Consider the following 23138-nt stretch of genomic DNA (forward strand, 5'->3'; position numbering starts at 1 on the left):
CTAGTCTCAACTCTGCTGAAATAGGCAAAGTTGGCAAACGGAGTTCTCCACCCCCACGTGTTTCACACGTGCTGCGGTTAACAACAAGCGACATTTTTGCTGATGAGTGCCCTCGTCTGTGCGAATCTACTCTTACTATGTTGAAAGAGGGGACAAATTGCACACCATGGCCCCTCTTCACTTTCTTCACCATGGTCTTAGGTTCCCTCCCCTAGTGCCCGTGTTAATCAAACCAGAGTCAATCAAATGGAAAGAGACCCCTTCCCATAAACCCAACAAGCCTACTCTCCAAGCCACACCGGCGTCCATCTGGTAACACCATCGTACCCAAGTTATTCTCATTTCAATGGCGAGTCGCCCCAAAGTTTTGGTCGTGGGCTGTAGCAGCGGAGTCGGCTTGCAGGTTTCCCTCCCTCCCTCCCTCTCTCTCTCTCTCTCTCTCTCTCAACACACACACACACACACACACACACACACACACACACACACACACACACACACACTCACTTTGCTGGGTAAGCTTCTGAGATTTGCAAGCCTCCGAATTTGATGGCCTGTAGCTCCTCGCCACAGCCAGAATTACCGGAATGTTACTCTGCAAGCTTGGAGATAAGTTTCTAAGAAAAGAGAGTCGGACAAACCCTCTCATTCGTATTTGACCTTTACAGTGTGGAGGCACGGTCGTGCACGGTAGATATGCGGGAAGCATTGGGCATGGATTATTTTTTTTCTTTCCTTCCTGAGCAAGATACTTCATCAATGCACAAGGATTCTTCTTTGCCACCCAAGTTGTGCCACTGGTGAGTTATCACTTGTTGGCAATCCTCGCGTGTTCAATCAAGTGAGCTTGGCTTCTGTTGGTCCATTGCTTTATGGTGGATGCTACATTTTGGGGCTATGTCACATCTGACGCGCCTGGTCAAGAATTTCTTCTGGAGTGTGGATTGGGCCATCATGATTTTCCCTGGCCTTGGGATTATCGACCTAGAGCAGCAGCATTGTGATTTTTCATCCAAGCTCATTAAGCATGGGTTGTTCCTAGGTAATGAATCTTACAAGCATTTGGTGCCGGCATCTATGGTTCTAGTTGTACCTTGCTTGAGGGAGGCAAATGGCCAGTTTTGGACTTCGGGGTATTGAGATATATTCACAAATACACCTTCTCTGTCTATCAATGACATCTCATTTTATGGGTTCCCTTGTTTGAAGTATGGATTTCATTGCGTTAGGCTTTTAGCGAAATTTACAATGTTGAAGGAGGTGGAGCGACTATCTTTTGTATTGACTGCTTACAAAAGGAGAGGGGGGCACTGACCTAGGCTACAGTTTTTTGCCCCATCCCAAAACCTTATCATTGAAGATTGCAGCGATCTGCCTTGCGAGTACGACGAGGTAATGAGTAGGTTTGGGGGATTCCTCCATGAAGATCCTGCTCTGAGTTTGTTCCGTCTTATTCAAGTTTCTCTTCGGAGTCAGGCGGTAAGATGATGCCTTGGTTTTGGAAAAGGGTACCACTCAAGGGGAATTCGCATTGTGGAGTAAAGGTTTTGTAGAAAATTACGTAGCCGTGTGCTTCAAGTCTTGAAACCACGATTCTCTCCCAACCACTGCTATTGATTCTTCAAAGCTTTTGGAGTCTCTTGTCCGTGATTAGACTGGAGTTTTCCCCTCGACTTTGTAGACATTGAATATCTTGTGAGTTTTTGTACTTTGGTTGTATCTTGTGATATGACTGCTGGTTGTGATATTGTCATTAGTAGTCATGAAAGGGTCTGCCCCGTTATTTGTGCCCATTGCCGTGATTGTGTTTTATCTAGTGGTGATGACGAGGATGACTCTCCTCTGAGAGGTTGAAAAATAAGAAAGAACTGGGTGATGGAACTTATTTTGGGGCCTGTGCCTTCAAGACGTTTATTTAATAGAAGAAAGTTTTTGCATAAGAGAGAGAGACAGGTACTGATAAGTTTACACATGATGTGTGCTCTAGGCTACAAAAAAGCTTTTGGACAAAAATGAGGAATTTGAGACTGTGTGTCTTGTCAGAAATCAAGAGAAGGCAGCTCGGGCAATCGGTAATCACAGAATGGCTTTAAAGTCTTCTTTATTTGACTGCATGGGTTATCACCTTATAGTGATATTATTTTGCACAATGGAAATAGCTTTCCGTTTAAAGGTATCATGTTGCGAGATAAATGATTTTTTTTGTTTGTTGCTTTCCTGTGTTTAAGGTGAAGACGCAGGAAAAGTAAAGTTCATAAATGGGGACATTACAAAAGTTGAGACTCTGGAGCCAGCATGTCAAGGTATGGATGTGGTAGTTTGCTCAGTTGGAGCAACTGTAGGTTGGCGTTTACCGGGTTCTAATGCAAACACACCAAAGAATGTGGATTACCTAGGAGTGAAGAACCTCAGTGAAGCTGCAGCTCGTGCAAAGGTACATACTTTGCATGCCACACATACATGCTCGCAGCACACATGTGAACGCTCATGCACGCTCGCAGAAGCTAACAGACACCTATGTACTTAAATAAGGTGCATGCACTAGCAGTTCACACAGTGGTCTTTTGCATGCCTGCACATATCTTTACATCCACACAATGATCTTTTTAAGGTGTGCACTCATACGCGTCTACACATGTCGACTGCACACTCACATGCACAAAATGGTCTTTGTAGATGCTTGAGCTCATGCCACTCAGCTACCAAACCATAATCTCATAGCCCACAGCTCTCTTTTCCCATAGCACGCGAGGGTGAGGGATTTTCTAGCCCTACCAGACAGTTAGCCTTGTTGCATTTGAACCATGTTCTCCTCCAGATGCAGATAGAAACACCGCGTTTTCATATCTTTCCACAGGTTCCCAGGTTCGTCCTCGTATCATCAATGCTGGTAACTCGGCCTTGGCACCCATATGCCCTGGTTTTGAACACAGGTTTTGGAGATGTACTACGATGGAAGCTTAAGGTACAAATCTTGGAGCTTGAGTGGTCCATGTGCCTCGAATATATGTACACATTGACTAGTCTTGCCGCTCGGTTTTTTTCTCTTTTTCTTTTTTTGTTGAAATGGTCATCCACCACGCTCAAACAACACTACTTTAAGGCCATTGGTCCAGATGCAGAAATAGTTTGCATTCCCACAGCTCTGCCAACTTATCCCATGATTGGAAACAGGGCCATGTTCTGGTGGCAAAGCAGTATAGTTTTTTGGTTAAGATCTAGATTGAGGCCAACTCCTTGTATGATTTTTAGGTGGTCGCAGTAGTGTAAGCAACATGTATGAACCTGCTCTCCTAGCCCAACTCCGCTCTCAAACACGGGCAAACATGATCAAAACACTCGCACATTTGTATGGGGTGCAGGCCTGACTCACCACCCAACCACAAGATGGAAGCATGCAAAGCATGATGGTAATTCATCGATTCATCGTCTCCCAAGTCACCAGCTGCACTCCTTGTATGCACATTCAATGTTCCTATTCTCTCTCAGCATCCCATACAGCCAGGAGTTTCACTATGGTGCACGCACACACACGCGCGCGCACGCACACACACACACACACGTGCACTTCCATCCGAGATGGAGGCTCCATGATCGATCCTCTTTGTTTTGCTTCGGGGAGGAGTGCACAAAAAGATCAACTGATGTTAACTTTGTATTTATACTAACTCATGCGCTCAAAACCTGCCAATCACGTCAACTGAAGCTCAGCCTCCCAATGTGTGCGCTGCCATGTTTTAGGCTCCTGTTGCCTGATTGGACTTGGTCCTTGTACACCCTACTGTACATGTGCATCCTGTGTCTCTGGCATACACATGACACATGCCCCCTCTTTGAAGAGCTCTTTCCGGAGTGTCGAGGAAAATTAAGAAAGTATCTCTCTAGAGTCAGTACTGACTTCCATGTTAAATCCTCCTTGATCCGATCCAGCCATTTAACTTCGTATTCCTAGATACTCTTATTTCTAGGGGGGATGTTGAGGGGAATGATAAATTCTAGAATCTTGTCGGGCCCTTGCAGCAAAATCGCAAGGAGTGACTTACGCATTTGCAAGTATACAAAAGTCTTTTCAAACAATTGGCATGAAAAAGGATAGACATTCATGTCAGGAGGAGACGAGTGTGTGCAGACTTACCAGACTTCTTGGCATCGACATGGATGCAGGAGTGTGGTCTACGATGGGAGCTTGTTTCTTTGACAAATTTGAGGGGTGACGAGAGCTGCAGTAGAGACGGTTGGACCATTCTGGCGGGAGCTGATACACACCTCTAGAGCCCAGTATGATTGCATTGACGTGAGTGCATATCAGGTGAACTGCAGGAGACATGCTTTCATCCACCTCTGTTAGAGGGGCCCTTTTGTCATTGGAGGAGGTCATTCCATGGCAGCATAGGCCACCTGTGTGACTCTTCCCCCACCTATGATACTTTGTAACCCTTGTATGCTCTTTTTTGTGAGGAGCCTTCCATTGTGTATATGCCCTCACGGCACTTTTATGACTAGTGAAAGGACTTTATTTGTGAAAGTAGAAATGGTGAGGGATCACAGTTACTTGCCAAGAGTTGTAATAATAAAACCCAAAAAATTAAATAAGTAGGGAGAGTTGTAATGGGCTATATGCATAATATCACCCATCATATGACACATCAGAGTTGTCCGTTTGTGATGGCTTTTATCAGTTCCAGTGGATTTGCAGTTTCTAACTTTAACAATTCAAGTGTACACATTTAAATATCCTAATTTTCGTAAATAGAAATTACTCAAAAAATAAGAAAATAGTCAGAAAATACAAGGCTTCATGTGTCCTTTCTCACCACAATAGAAACATCTTGCTTGCTCTTTGAAAGTTTGTATTTGGATGGGCGTAAGATACTTAAGCCGCTTTCCGGTACCCTCTGGCTTCTTAGGTTGATCGTGGTCCTTAGAGGAACGCTTTTTGCCTTGGTCGCCATGGTCATCATAGTCAGCTCTTTGTCTCGCACGGTACATGCTTTGTTCCATCCTTCGGGGGGTACTAGTGAAATGTAGATTCTCAGCAATGATTGCCGACGCCATCATCCAATGAAGGGTGCCTTGAGGATACACCTTCATACTCTCTCGAAGCCGTGGTTGAAGGCTTGCTTCGAACTTTTGCATCTTTTCCTTGTCGGAAATCTTCATGAAAGGAGTAATTTTCAGAAGAACCAACCAATACTTGTTGACATAAGCAGTGACTTTCTCATGTTCTTTTTGGACGAGCTAGTCCCATTCCTTCTAGATGTCCTTCTTGAAGTTGAGCGGAAGGAATTGTTCGTAAAATTCAGCTTTGAATTGAGTCCATGTTCTACCTTGAGTACCTTCGAGAATCTTGGCCAACCACTATTTGCTTGCCGTCTCCTTGAGATACATCCCAACATAACACAACTTGGATTTTTCAGTAAAGCTTCCGGTGGCAAAAGCAGCTTCAAACTATTTGATAAAAGATAGTGCCTTGGAGAGATCTCTCCGTTCTCCTGTATATCTGTCAAACTTAATGTCCTTGTCTCCAGGTTTGGAAACCCGCATCTTGTGGTGACGCTTGCAGTTATACTTCTTGAATTTGGGCTTCTCCTTAGTATTATGTAGGGAAGTAGTAGGGTTCTCTTCTTAAAAGAAGGCCTACATACTGTAGAAGTGGAGGTAGTATAGTCAGGAGTATGATGGAGAAGAGATAGAGACATCCTTGCTTTCATTCAGTAGAGTTCTTTTTCCTTGGCCCTTGCTCTATGTAGTGTTACCATATACATGTGGTAGTGATGTGTGTGAACACACTAGGACCGCCGGGGCATTTTTTCCCTCTTTAGGAGGTTTTTTCCCCCGTGCATTGTATATACGCACATCACTCTAGGGCTATCCATCTTTCCATTGCACACTAAGTAACACACTCTCTATTGTGTGCCTTGAGCTTCCTTCGTCTTCTCCAAGCTGTGTGTGTTTCTCTGCAACCCTAATTCCAACAATTGGTATCAGAGCAGGTCACGTCCTCCTGGGCTTAGTCGCCAGCTGCTCCAATACACGCCTGCTCACTTTCTCCGATTTCAGTGAGCTTTGGCGAGCGTTCGCAAGTCGACAAATATTTAGGGACGGCTCGAAGAGCTTGGTCTGCTCAGAATTTTGATTTGGGCTCATTTCGGCCTCCGTTTCCACTACGGGCAGTACTGCACAAGCTATTTCGTCATTTTGTGCAGATTTTCTGTCAGTGCCGTTTTCTGCATAACAGGTGCCTTATAGTCTTCTACGGTTTGTGCTATATAGCACAAGTTGTTCCCGCTCCATTTCTCCTATTTTCGGGCAGTTTTCACATCAGGTGCAGCATTTACCATGGCTGACAACAACAACACAGATGTGTTCAAGATGTTTGCTGCTGAGGACAGGTTGGATGGGGACAACTACCCTATGTGGGCTTATATGATGCAACATGTTCTTGTGTCAAAAGGTGTCTGGAACATTGTGCAGGGCATTGATGTACGTCCTGGTTCTGAAGATGTAGGCGATATTGAGGATGTTGCAGGTCTTGCTGCAAGGATTGCAGTTGTTAGAGTTGTTTTGCCTACGACAGAACAAGCTCGTTGGGATGTTAAGGATACGCAGGCTCATGCATTGATTGCGTTGTCTGTGAAGCGCACCATTATTCCTCACATCCGTTCAGCAAAATTTGCAAAACAGGCTTGGGATATTCTAGCAGGTCTTTATGCAAGCCGCAATGAGGCTAAAATTGCTTTGCTGCGTAAAGAGCTAGAGTCGAAGATTATGCATGAGGAAGATGATATGGACACTTTCCTTGCTAGTGTCAAGGATATCAATGAGCAACTCATTTCTGCAGGTGAAGTCATTTCGGACAGTTCCCTTGTGCAGACTGTTCTTGATGCCTTACCAGATTCCTACCAGACTTTTGCTAGTACTTGGAGACTGATGACCCAAGGAAATCCTGAAGTTGTCAACTTTGATGCATTATGCACATTGCTGTTGCAAGAGTCACTTTCTAGAAAAAACAGGACTAGGCAGCGTGCAGTTGAACAGGCTTGTATTGCTTCTCAAAGAAAGGGTGGTAACAGTAATGTAGCCACTTCTTATGGTTCTGCTGCGAGTGGCAAAAATTCTGTTCCTAATGCTTCTGCTGGCAGCACTTCGTCTGGCAATTCTGGTGATAAGGGCAAAAAGAAGATGCGTTGCCATTATTGTAAAGCCAATGATCACTTGATCAAGTCGTGTCCTAAGTTGAAGGCCAAAGAGGCTAAGAAGAAAGAGGGTGGTTCCACTGCAAATGCTGGTTCCACTACAAATGCAGCCATTGTTGAGTCTTCTGTGAAAGGAGATTGTGATGCTGATGTTGATGCAGAATGGGCTTTTAGCGCAGAGTGCACTTACAATCCTGCTGTCCATGATGCATACTTGTCAGTTGCTGCAGATTCACATGTGTGGTATTTCGACAGTGGTGCTACAAAGCACATTACCTCACATCGTGAATTGTTTACCTCTCTCGAGTCTGTCCCTCATGGGAATTCAGTCACTTGTGCCAACAACGCCTCTTATCCAGTTCAGGGAGTTGGAAAGATTGTGCTCACTGTTGCTAATGGCAGTTCCTTCACACTTGTTGATGCACTTTATGTACCTGGGATCAAGAAGAATCTCTTGTCTGTATCCGCACTTGCTAGACTTGGACTTGTAGTCAAATTTGTGGATGACAGATGTACAGTTCATGATCTCAGTTTTGGTGATGAAATTGTTGCATCTGGGCTTTTGTGCCGTGGGCTGTATAAGCTCACTTTGTATGACAAGTGTGGACAAAATTTTGCAAATGCTGTTGCAGATTCAAGGGCTATTTCAGATGCAAAACTTTGGCATGCACGTTTTGGTCATCTGAATTTTGCCAGCTGCTGCGTTTGCAGAAATCTGATATGGTTGCTTCTTTGCCGCCTCTTGAAGCACCTATCAAACATGTTTGTGAAGGCTGTATTCTGGGTAAAATGCAGCGTTCTAAGTTTCCAAAGGATGGTTCAGTTAGGGCCACATGCAGGTTGCAGCTTGTGCATAGTGATGTTTGTGGGCCCATGCAAACTCCGTCCTTGGGCAATTACCTGTACTTCGTGACTTTCATTGATGATTACTCCAGGCATGCATGGGTATTTCCGCTTAAAGCGAAGTCCGAAGTTTTTATGTGCTTCAAACAATTTTTGGCTATGGCTGAAAATGTCTCAAAATGTACTATGGGCACCCTCCGTTCCGATCGAGGGGGGGAGTATATGTCTCATGAATTTAATGCATTTCTGGCTAGTCGTGGGATAAAACACCAATGTACAGTGCCTTATACACCTCAGCAAAATGGTGTTGCTGAGAGGAAAAACAGGTCACTAACAGAAATGGCACGATGTATGGTCAAAAGTCAAGCTTTGCCACATTCTTTTTGGCTTGAGGCCATCATGTGTGCCACTTATGTACTTAACAGGTGTCCTACGAAAGCTTTGCAGTCTATTACTCCATATGAAGCATGGCATGATAGAAAGCCTTCTATTGAGCACATGCGTGTTTTTGGCTTTTTGGCATATGCTTTGGTGCCACAAGTGTAGCGCAGAAAATTGGATGATAAGGCTGTCAAATGTATTTTTGTTGGTTATAGTGCTGAAAGCAAAGGTTACAGGTTGTATCATGCGCAAACAAAACGTATTCTGGTTTCACGGGATGTAGTGTTTGTGGAAGATTCTGTTCAGCCCTTGTTGTCATGTACTAGAGACAGTAATGTAAGCTCACAGGACATTTATGACACTTTGTTGCCTCTTTTCAGTGGTGGAAATACGAATGTAAGTTCCAATGAGGCAAATGTACAGCCTATGGGGGTTTCTGAAAATGTTTTAGAACAGCCTATTACTGATGCAGATGTACATGATGTACTTGATGAGGAAAGGGCTGAAAATGAGCAGGCTAGAGGTATGCCAAAATGGCTGGTGCACACTTTGCGTGACAGTAAATTGGATGCACCTTTATCTAGTCGTACTCGTTCAGGCTCTCGCCATGCATCTTATGCATCAGATTGTTATGCTTTGGTTGTGTCTAGTTTACATGATGTTGAGGAGCCTTTGTCTTTTGATGAAGCATAGAATTCAGAAAATTGGATTGTTGCCATGAAATCAGAATATGATGCACTTATAGAGAATGACACATGGACTTTATGTGATTTGCCTCCTGGCAAAAAGGCCATTGGTACGAAGTGGGTTTACAAGTTGAAACGCAAGCCGGATGGTGAGATCGATCGCTATAAGGCTCAACTTGTTGCAAAGGGTTATGCACAACAAAAAGGCATAGATTATGAAGAGACTTTTGCTCCCACTTGTCGTATGACTACTGTGCGTTTTCTATGTGCATTGGCAGCTCATTTTGGTTGGGATGTACATCAATCAGACATTGTTACTGCTTTCTTGAATGGTGACATATTTGAGGAAGTTTATGTAACGCAGCCTCGCGGTTTTGTCATAAAAGGACAAGAGGACAAAGTGTGCAAATGTAAGAAGGCTTTGTATGGGTTGAAGCAATCTCCTCGTGCTTGGTATGAGAAAGCTGACACTCATTTGGTTAAACGAGGCTTTCGTAACAGTCCAACAGAAAGCACATTGTATGTAAAGCGTGAGGATGATGTATTTCTCATTGTGGTTCTTTATGTTGATGATTTGCTGATCACTGGACCAAATGAGAGACATATTGCTGAATTTAAGGCTGATTTGAATGCTACTTTCAAGATGAAAGATTTGGGGCTGTTGCATCATTACTTGGGTATACAGTTTAAGCAGTGTGATGGTGGTATTGCCTTGTGTCAGTAAAGTTACATAGAGACATTGCTATGTAAGTTTGGACTTGAGGATTGCAAACCTATTGCCACTCCCATGGAAACAGGTTTGAAGTTGAGTCTACATGATGCTGGCGATCCTGCTGATGTCACTCTTTACCAAACTGTTGTTGGCTGCCTCATTTATGTATGCAACACGAGGCCAGATATTCAGTTTGCAGTCTCGCAGGTCAGCAGATTTATGCATAGCCCAGGGTCTAAGCATTGGCAGGCTGTCAAGAGGATTTTCCGCTACCTTAGTGGCACTTTACATCTTGGCTTGTTTTATCCCAAGGGGGGATCATTGCCGCCAGACTTACATGCTTTTTCGGACTCAGATTGGGTTGGTTGTTTTGACACGCGAGTGTCCACAAGTGGTTTTTGTTTCATGCTTGGCAGTTCATGTATATCATGGTTGAGCAAGAAGCAACCTACTGTGGCCACTTCGAGTTGTGAGGCTGAGTACAGGGCAGTCTTCACAGCTACGGTTGAGTGTGTATGGCTCAGACGCCTTATGGCTGACTTGGGTGTTGGACAGGACACTGCCAACACTATCTACACTGACAGTCAGAGCGCATTGGCAGTTGCGAGGAACCCAGTTTTTCATGCTCGCACAAAGCACATTGAGGTGCATTACCACTATGTCAGGGAGAGGCTCTCAGCAGGAGAGATCAGCTTGGCTTATGTGCCAACACAGGACAACCTTGCAGATCTTTTCACAAAGGCATTGTCTCGTGAGAAGCTTGAAGCTTTCCACAAAGCTTTGGGCTTACTCCCCTTTGTGGACTGATCCTGTCCTCAGGGCATGGCACTTCCCTTTACTCATGTGCCAGCTCTCGTTCACCGCATCACTCCAGGGGGGATTTGTTACCATATACATGTGGTAGTGATGTGTGTGAACACACTAGGACCGCCGGGGCATTTTTTCCCTCTTTAGGAGGTTTTTTCCCTCGTGCATTGTATATACGCCCATCACTCTAGGGCTATCCATCTTTCCATTGCACACTAAGTAACACACTCTCTATTGTGTGCCTTGAGCTTCCTTCGTCTTCTCCAAGCTGTGTGTGTTTCTCTGCAACCCTAATTCCAACATGTAGGGCATTTCTTCCGATCCAGACATCCCTTGTGTGCACTGTGCACCACGACACCTCTTTCCGCATTTTCCTCTTGTGGATTGTTACCACCGGCGGGACTTTCATGACGCCCATCGGTATTTGTTCCTTGCGGCTTCTTGATTCCATCCAAAACCTTCTGGACAGCCGGCAACGTGAGAAGCTACTGCAATTCTGCAAGTTGAACTTGTACTTGGTGAAGTTCGTTTTTAGCGGTTCTCCCTTGACCCGTCATGGTTCTTCCCGTTCCTTCCCCGATAAGTCCTCCTTTGGAGAAAAAGAGAGGCGGCCGGGCTCTGATACCACTGTCTCAACGGGAGCGCACACGAATAATCAATAAGCTGAAATTAAATAGAATATTGTCCACAAGAGACGGGGGAGAAGATTGACACAGTATTGGGGACGAGAAGATGGGTTGGTCCCTTCCTTAAAGAAAATCTCTATTCAAGGAGAATCTTTTTTTATAAGCACAAGAACTGGAGAGCACCTCTTCTAGATCTTAAGACTTGATGGCCGTTTCCTTCATGTCACGGAAATCAGAGAGACGAGCTCTCAACTCCATTTTCTTTCCCATTTGTACTCAGAGCGTAAAGCTCCCTAGACCGTTTAGGATTCCGATTCAAGAATCCCCAAGCATAGGCCAAAGCCTCTTTGCTCCTTCTCCGCGATGGAGTACGTGCAAAAAGCACAAACACAAAAGCAACAACTTGTAGAGCGTATTCACAAACTTCACTTGTCGCTTTTTGTAATGAAAAGCTACCTCCGTATTCCCACTTCTCGTGATCCTTGCAGTTTTGTAGCGGCAGAGTTTCCTTGTGCTAGCGCTGGCCAATCTGTGAAGAGTAGGACCACTATTGATGCTTTTATAGGCTCTTGTGTCACACAAACTTATGACGTGGCATGGCCTTTGGAGCAGAGAGAACCCTAGGGACATTCCGCTTTCATAAGCAATCACATGGCTTTCTTGCATCAAGACCGCTCCCAGACTACGACCACAAGCATCACAATAAACTTTGAATGGCTTTTGCAAGTCCGACAAAGCAAACACTAGTCAAGTAGTCAATTTTTCCTCAAGTGTCTGAAAAGAAGTCACCTCTTTTGGTCCCCACGAGAAAGGGACTCCTTTCCGAGTCAATAAGTGCAAAGGAGAAGCTATCTCTGCAAACTTCCGAATGAACCGTCGGTAGTAAGAACACAAGCCCAAAAAGCTTCTAGCTTTAGGAATATTCTTCAAATCAGGCTAATCGCGGATAGTCTCAATTTTGGTTGGGTCCATCTGTACTAGAAATGTATCTCTGACAAGAAAAACTCGCTCTTTTTGGCATTAATAACCATTATGTGATCACGCAATGCCTGAAAGACCTGTAGCAGATGGTGTCGGTGCTCTGCTTCATTCTTGTGAAAGTTTTTCCAACTTACAGAACCTTTCCGACGGGCCTAAACTAAGATTTTAAAAGATTATAAGTTGTTCCAACTTATGGACACTTGCCGACGGGGCCAAAGGGAGACAAGGATTAAAAACTTGCCCAAATTCGCGTGGAGATGATGACGTGGTAGGTTGCCTGCGAATTACGTTGTTGACGTGGCACCTGTACGGATTTCCGCAAATCGCGTTGGCTGCTTTGGGCGCTAGCTTTTGGCACCATATGCTTTTTGAATTGAAGCTTTTCATGTAAACTGCTTTTCCAAGGCTAAGGGCCTTTAAATAAGACCCTAGGCTCTCTTTGTGGCTCCATCAGAGTTGATGAGCCGGTGAGCAGAGGAGAGCCAGGGCAATTGTACTTTCTCAATTGTTAATATAAAAAGAAATACCGAAAGGGGCGCCAGTGCCAATCTTTGGGGCCAATCTCTCTGGGCACGGAACTACACTGGGCCATGTCGACTCAATTAAACTGTGATTGAATTTTGTGAAGTGTCTTAAGTAAATCTCTCTCTCTCTTGTGTCGCGACAGATTCTAGACTTGGGGTGTCCAAGTTTGTTACATCTTGTGGGTGGCAGGAATAGCCGGTGAGGATCCTCTAGCAATAGGAGGTGGAAGCGCTGGAACAAGAGAGAGAGAGAGAGAGAGAGAGAGAGAGAGGTGGCATCAGCTTTTTAGAGAGAAAAGAGAGAGATTGCAGCCTTTGGGCTGATTTTAGGAGATTTGGGGGCGCCTTCTAATTGTCCTGCTTTTTTTTAATGATTGAGTGCCCACTTATTAAGTGGGCAACCGTCACCTTTTAAAAATAATGTGAACCTACTCAAAAGCTCAGTAAAGACTATGAGCTGAAAACTGATGCTACACAACACTTCCCAGGCGTCCATGGATGCTGTCACAAGGCGGGCACCACGTGCCAATAGAAAAGAACAGACTGAACAAACTTTTAGCACTTCAATAACAATTGAACTGGAAGAGAGACGACACGCGACACGGAGTGGCGGAATTCCACCTCAGAGAGTATTGGCCCCAAACCTTGGCGCCCCTTTCGGTATTTCTTTATATTGCATCATCAAAGTACAAACCGGTACTCGAGACTATGCACCTTCTCCAGGAAGCATACCACTGAATGAGCCCTAGCCTCATATTTAATGGCCCTTGGCCTAAAAAGCAGTTATAGTAAAAAGCTTTTAAAACTCAAAAGCTTCTGGTCCAAAAGCAAAGCCAAAAGCTGCGAGCGTAAATCACGGAAATCCATACAGCTTGCCATGTCATCAGCCAGCGCAAAACATGGAAATCTGCCCTTAGGGTTAGGGTTAGGGTTAGGGTTTTTGTAGTTTTAGGGTTTTTGGCAGCAGAATTAGGGTTTGCAGGTTTTAGGGTTAGGTTTTCCAGAATCAGGGTTTCAGCAGTTAGGGGTTCTGGCAGAAATTAGGGTTTGCAGGTTTAGGGTTAGGGTTTCCAGAATTAGGGTTTCAGCAGTTAGGGTTTATGGCAGAAATTAGGGCTAGGGTTTTTGCTCTCGGGCAACCACGTCATCACTTTGTGACACTTCTTCTGTTACTTGTTCTTCTTAGGGTTTAGGCCCCTCAGCGGGTAGCTCCGTTCTTCAGTAGGTCGACACGTCAGCAATTTGTTACATCTCCCCTTCTTGAAAGAGGGTAATCGTCCTCGATTACAGCATATCTGCAAAACAACTCAAGTTAGCTCAAAAATTTCCGAGGGACATTCGGAGGGACAATCAGTTTGCTCTTTTAATTAAGGAGTTAGCTTCTCCTTTTTGCTCTTTTGATCAAGGAGTTAGCTTCTCCTTTCGGCTGTTTTGATCAAGGAGTTAGCTTCTCCTTTCGTCCATATTGGAACTCTTGATATTCCGGCGTAGTAAAATTAGCCATCACACCCAGACCGTACTGATCTTCCATGAGTGTCTTGATGCACTAAAATTACATACCCAGGCAATCTCATCCAATTAGGAATATTCAGTAGTTGGCACATCACAATGCAACACAAATGCTCATATATGCATGTTACAAGACATAGAAACATAAAGCCGCCGATGAACACTCCCCCAGCAAATAACCATCTAGGTCCGGGCCATGAGCTGTTCAACGACTCCCTCATCACTCCTCCCGCAAATAACCTAAAAAGGTCCAGGCCATGAGATAAAGAGGCCTTTTACAACCAAACGCCCCCTAGACCGCAACCTGCGTCGTTTGGAGGTGCTGAGAGTAACCACTACTGAGACTTCTTAATACTCCCCCCGTAAATAACCATGCAGGTTCGGGCCATGAGTAACAACAACAATACTCCCCCCGTAAATAACCACAAGGGTCCGGGCCATGAGTAAAACAACACTTTTAAATCATTCAATACTCGCCTTGCAAATAACCACAAGGGTCCGGGCCATGAGTAAAACAACACTTTTCAATCATTCAATACTCTCCCCGCAAATAACCACAAGGGTCGGGGCCATGAGTATGAACACGCATTCTCAAACATTATTTCTCACTACTCCACCCGGGAGTAAAATCACCAATCATTGAAACCAGTATTAAAACCAGAGTCAAACAATTCAAATTGGCACTAAGACAGGTTTAAAACAGATAGCATCCATTTTAAACAAATTCCAAACAGGATCACCAAACAAGATCAAACAGAACTCAAACTTAAAAAGAAATCTTGACATTAGCCGAGCTCGAAAAGTCGATTGACTTTCCATCCTGAAACCTGCACCAAAAATTAGGGTTAGGTTCCTTCCATGAGGTCATAGCCGAGCACAGCATAGTCCATCAGCTCTTGGACAGACAATGTTTCTTTGGCGGCGATGGTAGTCCCAAGAGATAGCAATTACACCGAACCTCCAAGGTCATCTGCTCGTGAAGAGACATCTACTGAAAGATGTCAAGAAATTTCAAGTTATAATTTGCTAGGGTTTCCATGGCGAGCATTTTAGGATACCCCACTCTGCCAGAAGTCGCACTCTGAAGGAAGATGTCAGAAACCATGTAACTTCGGGCAAAAATTTTCTTGAAAGCTTGCCAAGTACTTGGAGTATTGTCACAAAAATACGGAAGCGTAAACTGACGTTTAATTGCACTTCAAATACTCAAGAGAATTAGAGGGAGCGAGAAAACTTGACACTTCATTGGGGACCAGAAGATGGGCTGGTCCCCCCCCATAAAGAGAATATCTTTATTACTAAGGGAGAATCTTTACAAGCACAGGAACGGGGCATACGCCCGTCCTCTATTCTTTCTTCTGTTCTGTTCTGACTACTGATTGAGAAAGTGTTTCCACTTTCTTACTGCTTAGGGGATTTCCCCTCTTTTGCGAGACTGGTTGGAAGCTCTCGAAAAGAGAGTCTATCTTCCGAAACAGCTCATCGGAAGCTCTCACAGAGGAGAGTCCATCTTCCGTTATGTGTTGCCTTCATGCTCATTCATTCATGCATCGAACACAAAAGAGAAACAAGCAAAATGCACACGCACATGCTTGCTGTAATTTTCTGCACATAACCTGAAATTCTTACCTGTGCACACCCCTACGCCGAAACAGAGGTCTTCTTCGCGATGGAATCGCGCCAAACTTGATGTAGACTTAGAATAAGGAGAGAGAAGAGAATTTCTATGGCTGATCTGCTGAAAACAGCCCTAATGGAGGTGATTAGGGGCTGAAAACAGAGAATTACAGCAGCCGCACTCTGCTAAGAGAGCGTCTACGGCAGCTTCTCGCGATGAAACTTCACCTGAAGGTGTCTATGACTGTGAGATCCCTTGTTCTCGACAATGGGAGCACAAGGCTACCACATATGTCGCAAGGGGCTGCTCTCAAGCTTCAATGGAGGGCTCCACCGCGTAGAGCACGCTCACATTAGGGGGGGTAGGTGCACTGCCAGCCCTGAAAATGGGGGAGGGGGGGCTCCTAAATAGCCATCAGGGAGAGGGGCCGCTAGGAAGAGAGAGGGTGAGAGTGAGAGTGAGAGAGAGTTAGTTTGCATTGGTAAGTGTGCCACTTGGCACACTTACTTTAAAAACTTAAAAACCATTCAACTTTTGACTTTAAAAACTTCTAGCTCATTAATTAAAAAAATGGGCAACTAACTAACAACTGCTACCAATGATTCTTTTATGAGAACACCAAAGGTCTGCCGGCTAAATTTAATTTCACGAAACTTACCCTAAGGCTTTATTAGCTTTATTATCCTTAGGGTCACTGTTCTAAGGACCCCATCTCATTCATGTGCTTGTACTGACGCGCGTATTTTTCTGAGCCTAAAATCTGAGGCTACTGCTTACCCCTTTCTGAAGACCCGATTTCCCAATCACTAGGGCTTCAGGGTAATTTTTGCTAAGGTCCCTCTGAGGTGTTCTAGCCCGCATTTAGGCTCACCTGAGGCCTTAGAACTGCTAGGTCTATTCTGGTGTGCACACAACTAATTAGATAATTCTTTTTTTTCGTAAATAAATTAATTATTTACAAAGTCTGACTTAGTTACAAGTATGTTGCTTGGTAGCTGTAGACATCAACATCTGCATGGCACTGCCTCTGAGAAAAAAAACAGTGACTTGAAATAAATCTGGATCCTTCTCTTGCAAGTGATCTTAATTGGCTTATGCCTTGTAAGACACTGCGGTAAAGACGGGAGCGCGCCCGATGCGCGATGAAGGGTGGGAGTGGCTAATAAGTCCAGGTTAGAGGGCGAAGATACCTCGATTAAAATTCCAACAGCTCTGTCTGCTCTTTTGTAGGACCGGTATGCTTTCAAAAACACACACGATTGATGCTCTGATACCACTATCACAAGGTGGGCACCACGTGCCAATAGAAAAAAACAGACTGAACAAACTTTTAGCACTTCAATAACAACTGAACTGAAAGAGAGACGACACGCGACACGGAGTGGTGGAATTCCACCCCAGAGAGTATTGGCCCCAAACCTTGGCGCCCCTTTCGGTATTTCTTTATATTGCATCGTCAAAGTACAAGCCGGTACTCCAGACTCTGCACTTCTCCAGGAAGCATGCCAGAGAATGAGCCCTAGCCTCATATTTAAAGGCCCTTGGCCTAAAAAGCAGTTACAGTAAAAAGCTTTTAAAACTCAAAAGCTTCTGGTCCAAAAGCAAAGCCAAAAGCTATGAGCATAAATCACGGAAATCCGTACAGCTTGCCACGTCATCAGCCAGTGCAAAACGCGGAAATCTGTCCTTAGGTTTAGGGTTAGGTTTTTTGGCAGCAGAATTAGGGTTTGCAGGTGACACTTCTTCTGTTACTTGTTCTGTTACTTGTTCTTCTTAGGGTTTAGGCCCCTCGACCGGTAGCTCCGTTCTTCAGTAGGTCGACACGTCAGCAGTTTGTTACAAATGCAACCTCATGCACATATGCAATGCAGACATAGATTTCCTCGCGGGAAAGCATCTCCTTTCTTGGAAAGCACTCAGAAACACGTGTTTTTTATCAAAAGCTTCTCAAAACCCATCTTTATTCTTGTGCTTGTGTCTTTACGCATAACCCTTTACCCATTTTGGATTTCCTCCGAGACCAATGAAATATTCTTTATCCGATGCTCCCGTCACCCATCCCGTGATGCATCGAGAATACTCATTTCTTGGTCTCTCCCAGCGAACTTACGGAACAACTCCTTCACGATGCTTAATGTCATCCATCATATGACTCATTAGAGTCCATGGCTTTTATCAGTTCTAGTAGATTTACAGTTCCTAACTTTAACAATACAAGTGTACACATTTAAATATTCTAATTTCGGTAAATAGAAATTAAGAAAATCAGAAAATAGTCCATTTCGCAACAATTGAAAAGTTCCAAATTTACAACTTCTTAAAAAAGTTTACTTCTTTACTCTTTGCTGTTAATCGTTGAATGGTTGTAAATGTGATGGAAAGTGTGTGGCTATAGAATGGTTCTAAGGTGGGTTTTACATGAGCATTGTTTAGAGGTTTACTGACTTGCATTTAAGGTTGCACGGTGGGTACCTCAGAGGTTAGAACGTCATCCAAATTGCAGAAGTTTGCATAGATATCAGACCTCTTCCGTTTTCCCACCAATTTGAAATTTAGAAATGAACCTTTGTTGCTTGCGAATGCAACTTGAGTGTGAAGTAGAGAAGATAATTGTTGAAAATGAGGACCCTCGTCAGGGGGGCTGGTAATTAACCTACAAAAGAATGACCGAGTATTCCACCGAATAATCGATTGACAGTTGGGTGCTCATGGAAAATTGAATGGTTGATGAGTAAAAGCTGATATTTCAAAAATTGGTGTTTCCATGTAGGCGATTGAACGCCAAAAAAGCATGGTGGCCAAATGTGAACTATATAATAATCTACAATCATTCTATATATAGCTTTGCAGATGGATGGACTGTAAGGAAATAAAGCACAGTACAAGGTTGTGAGCTCAATAGTTCAAAACCGTAACTGCTGAGCTCACAACCAACATTTTTGAGTGGCACAATTCATCATGAAAATTGGTAAGAAGTTTCCAATTTGCAAGGAAAGAAAAATCTTTCAGAAAAGAAAGACATCATCCTTTCCTTAGACAATAGGCGCGGAGTACACTCCTTCTCAGACATCTAGGTACTAGGAGGGCATATCAGATGGGAGTACTCTCCTCCGAGATAGTTTATTATGCATTCCTCACATGCTCCACCTGACATAGGACACTTAGCTAGGCTACACATTTATAGCCTTGCGGATTGTATCCTCCATGAATAGGCCGATTATGACACATAAGGATTTCTATACTCAGTTATAGAGGACGTCTTGATCTTTTAAAAACAAAACATGAAAGCCCTAAATTCATAGTTACCCGGACCGGGAAATTGGAACAGGGAACGGGGAAGGGCTACATGCATGAAATGCCATTCCTTGTTTTGGATACTCACGTTTGAAACACGGAACGGGGATCCGGAATGGGAAATTGGGATGGGAACGGGGGCTTGAAAATGGCTATTCCCTATAACTATGCCTAAATTGGGTAAAGGTGGGAAGCCCTATTAGCTGGCTAAAAATAAGCTGCCAAAATCACCACAAGGGTTTGGACATGCAACCTATATGAGATGCATCATGCAGTGGTTTGCCAACTCGAGAGAATCACTAGCAACTACAAAGTGTGAATGTAGTCTACTTGTCGAGGCAATAGGAGTGTGTTGCCATGTGTCAACATGTAAGGCTACATATTAATTTTGCACATGTAATGCATGAAGTAGATTCTTAAAGATCTAATTCTCCCTTTGCATTTGGCCTTGATATTGAGGATGATCCAAGGAACTCTAACCTAGAGCGGTCCCTAGTTTCTTAAAGACCAAATAGTGAAATTCGAAGATCTTCTATTGACATTGTGCATTGGAAGACCATGTAGCCAAAACTAGTACTGAGCATACAAGTGAGCGAGTTGGATTGCGATTATGATTTGATTAAGCTAAAAGTGGGAGTCAGCTTTCAGGGAGTTAAAAGAAGTATTCTGGGGATCTACACTTGGGGGAAGCTCTGCAACTGAGGAATATTGAATCATATTGCAATTTTTCCCCTTTTCTTGGAGACAAAAGAGATAGAAAAGGCCCCAAAGGCGATGGCTAGAGTTTGCAAGATCCGTTGAAGTTTGGCTATGCAAACTAGTACATTCAAAGAAAAGTGATGAAAAGATTCGTCATACATGGACCCTTATTGTCAGGTGCAGCAGAAGAATGTTGAGAAAGATCTAGCAATCAATTTTCATGATCCCTTTTTTACTTGCTTTAACGGATTACTTGAAAATAGCAGATAGAGAGAGTACGGATAGAGATGGAGTCCGCACATTGATGGGGTCCCAACCAACCCTTTCAAGGGCCCCTACACCATTGATGATGTGGTTTTTTGCTTTCAACTACCTAAATGGAATGTACACCCAAAAAGTACCTCATGTAAGACTCCTAAGAACTTTGACAAACGCCCCACAGACTGACCCTCGTGGTGTGCCTCCGATTAGATCCCAAATAGACGGATCCAAGGCAGATTTGACACTCTCTTAACTTGAGAGCTACTTGGCTAGGGAAAGACTAAGAACTGACCTCTAAAACGCAGCCCCAGCCCACAATGTAGATGATGACGACCGGAATTGGCCCTTGGAAACGCTCCCGAAGCTGCCTTAAGATGGGGCGATGCGGTAGTGACATGTGGCTTCCCGAATGGTCACGGGGGGCTTATGGATGATGCTCCCAAGACGTTCCATGCTCCGAGCTTACATGTGGTCGCTAAGGAAGACTCTTTCCTCTTGCAGAAGAGGGACGCTTGAGAGAGACACCGGAACGAGAGAGGAAGAGTCCACGCTCACTTGTGCACCAATGTGCTAGCGTCCACGCCTCCTTTGCTCTCCTCCGCACGTTTACACAACACACGCCAATGCTGCCTCGTTTTCGGTAGAAGTGCATGTGCATTCACGTATTCAAGCTTCTCTCTCTTTTCTCATACTCATACTGGTACCCAGGAATTTCTGTAGATTCCCTACATTCCTTGCCTTGCTATGTAAGGAGGAGTAAAGCTACAAGGCGTTAGCAGGTTCTGAACTCTTGCACCCGAGCATTTCGTGCTCGCAAGGTGCAACTCAACTTTTAAAAGAAAAGTCTCCAATTGTATGCGGCACTATCGTTGCCTTAGCGTTCCGCCCTGGATGGTTGCCTCCCACACGCACTACCAACCACCTGCTCCTCACCTCGTCACCCACCATACTCCTCTCTCTGCTCGTCGCCTCGTCACCTTTGCTTGCTCTCACTAATTGATCAAAGAGGGCATCTTCAAGAGATTTTACCTAATCGTTGTTTCTAACATTTGTATGACATTAATCACTTGACCGACTCGCTTAAACATTTATTCTTCTAATTGAAACCAGCCCGTAGGGTGGTAAACTTTGGCTTTCACCCGATCTTTAAACAATTAACTTTACAACACAAAGGAACTTCACGAATAAGCGTGTGATTGGAAATTACACTTCAAACAACACACGGCTTGGGAGCTAGAGTGCTTCCAAGCAAACAGTGACACCGCGTTGGCCCCAAAGACTGGCGCCCCTTTCGGTATTTCTTTATTCTTATTGCAGTTGAGAAAAACGTGTAAACTTCTACAAGCTGTCCCACTTTTATTGGGCTGAAATTCCCCTACTCCAACCCGATTTTGGTAGCATAAGCACAGTAGAAGTCTCCACGGACAAAATCCCAACACAAGAGTGATTTTCCACACACTTTAGAGCACCTTACAAAACCTGGCGAGAAACTACAGCACGTGAAATCTTTGTTTTTAGCGTCCAATTTGCACCAAAACACCTCTTTGGTGATTCCCTAGCTTCCTTGAAGCACTTGGGACCTGTAGGCATCAAAACTGACCAAAACCCTAAACTTGCAAAAAAATTACAGCAAGCTGTAATTCTCTATTTTGCGCTCCGATTTGCGCGCCGATCACTCCTATGGGTATCCCTCGAGCTCCTGCACGTGTGGGTCACTTGCCTTTTGAATTAGATGAGATTCCTCGCGGAAAATCTCTCTAAATTGTCTTGTACAAGCACCCAAGGCTTTCCCGAGCCCCCCCCCCCCCCCCCCCCCCCCCCCCCCCCAACATTAGCTTGCAGTTTAGGTACGAAACCCTAAACCTACAAAAAAAACACAGCAGGCTGTAATTCCATGTTTCGCATCATTTTGAGCGGAGCAAACACGTCTGTGCGTGTCTCAGAAGCTCCCCACGCAAAGGGACAATTCCCCTGTAAATCGGACGTGTTTTCACGCGAGAAAACTCTCCGTTTTCGCATTCCTTCGCGATGGAACTGTGCGTACCTGAAGGGAATTAGCAATTAGCTAATCTGATTCTTGTACAGATTGCTCTCGCCTTGGCAAACGCGTAGAAAACCCCCAAAACTATACATGGTCATCTGAGAAGCTCAACTAGAGGGGCATTATTATATGTGCAAAGGGGGGAGATCCCCCATGCATAAGCTGTATCAAACTGCTTGAGGAAAGTAAGAGCCTTTGTCTTGTCCTGAAATCCATTGAAGGTATCAAACTTCACAGTTGCACCACCTTCTTTGTATGGTTTTGGATTTTCCAGCACTCCCAAATTATCATGGGAAAGTGTCTACAACATGGGCACTATAATAGGGATCATCGGCACCCCTTAGCTATGGACATTCTGAGTCACTGGTGCCATATTTGCTTGCTGGTAAGAAAAACCAGCCATGCCAAAATTTCTCCGTGGCACCCCAAACTGGCCCTGATGGCACTAAAACCCTTGCTGCATGCCAATCTTACTATACATGGGGTTTGGCATCATGCTGTGCATACCCCCAAAGACTGTTTCTAGCATTAATTGCTCGTTTCCAGGCCCATAACCAGCCATGGTTTGAAACATAGATCCTCCCCGAAATACCCAGGATGTATCGTGGGTGGTGGAAAAACCTGTTGCATAGCCTAGAAACTGGTTCCTTGCCCATTCAATCAACATTTGGACTCCGAAAGGTGGCTGGATGAACTGGTATAGCTTGTGGAATTGGCACCTACTCACCTGTTCGTGGTATGAAGGAATGTGCCTTGGAGCCCCAACTGACTCTGCAACATGCGAGTGCTCCATGCCCTACTGGGACACATAAGGGACTTGGGCTTGAGCCTCAACAGGCTGTCCTGCATGAAAAAGTTGCCTTGTCTGCTGTGACACTGGTGGCGCTTGCAAAAATTCCATAAACCTAGGATTCTGCACCAACCGAGGAAACACATTCACAGCAACAAGCAACTGTATCC

At 44.4% G+C, this 23138-nt stretch overlaps 1 protein-coding gene across 2 annotated transcripts in view; it reads left to right on the top strand.

The window, feature by feature from the left end:
• Window positions 1–247: 247 nt before the first annotated feature.
• Window positions 248–23138, top strand: part of LOC147463672 (uncharacterized protein At5g02240-like) — a 60576-nt gene continuing 37685 nt past the window's right edge. Inside the window, exons 1-4 of one of the 2 annotated variants that reach the window (XM_086490109.1) lie at window positions 249–403; window positions 1988–2072; window positions 2229–2434; window positions 2858–2965. In XM_086490109.1, coding sequence (XP_086346235.1) covers window positions 347–403; window positions 1988–2072; window positions 2229–2434; window positions 2858–2965 — 456 coding nt within the window. In that variant the 5' untranslated portion in view covers window positions 249–346. Of the gene's footprint in view, window positions 404–1987; window positions 2073–2228; window positions 2435–2857; window positions 2966–23138 lie in introns of both variants that reach the window. The other variant, XM_086490116.1, reaches the window with a different exon arrangement.

This window comes from Adiantum capillus-veneris, chromosome 2 (genome assembly GCF_014529385.1).
Source record: "Adiantum capillus-veneris isolate H3 chromosome 2, ASM1452938v2, whole genome shotgun sequence".
Taxonomy (NCBI): domain Eukaryota; kingdom Viridiplantae; phylum Streptophyta; class Polypodiopsida; order Polypodiales; family Pteridaceae; genus Adiantum; species Adiantum capillus-veneris.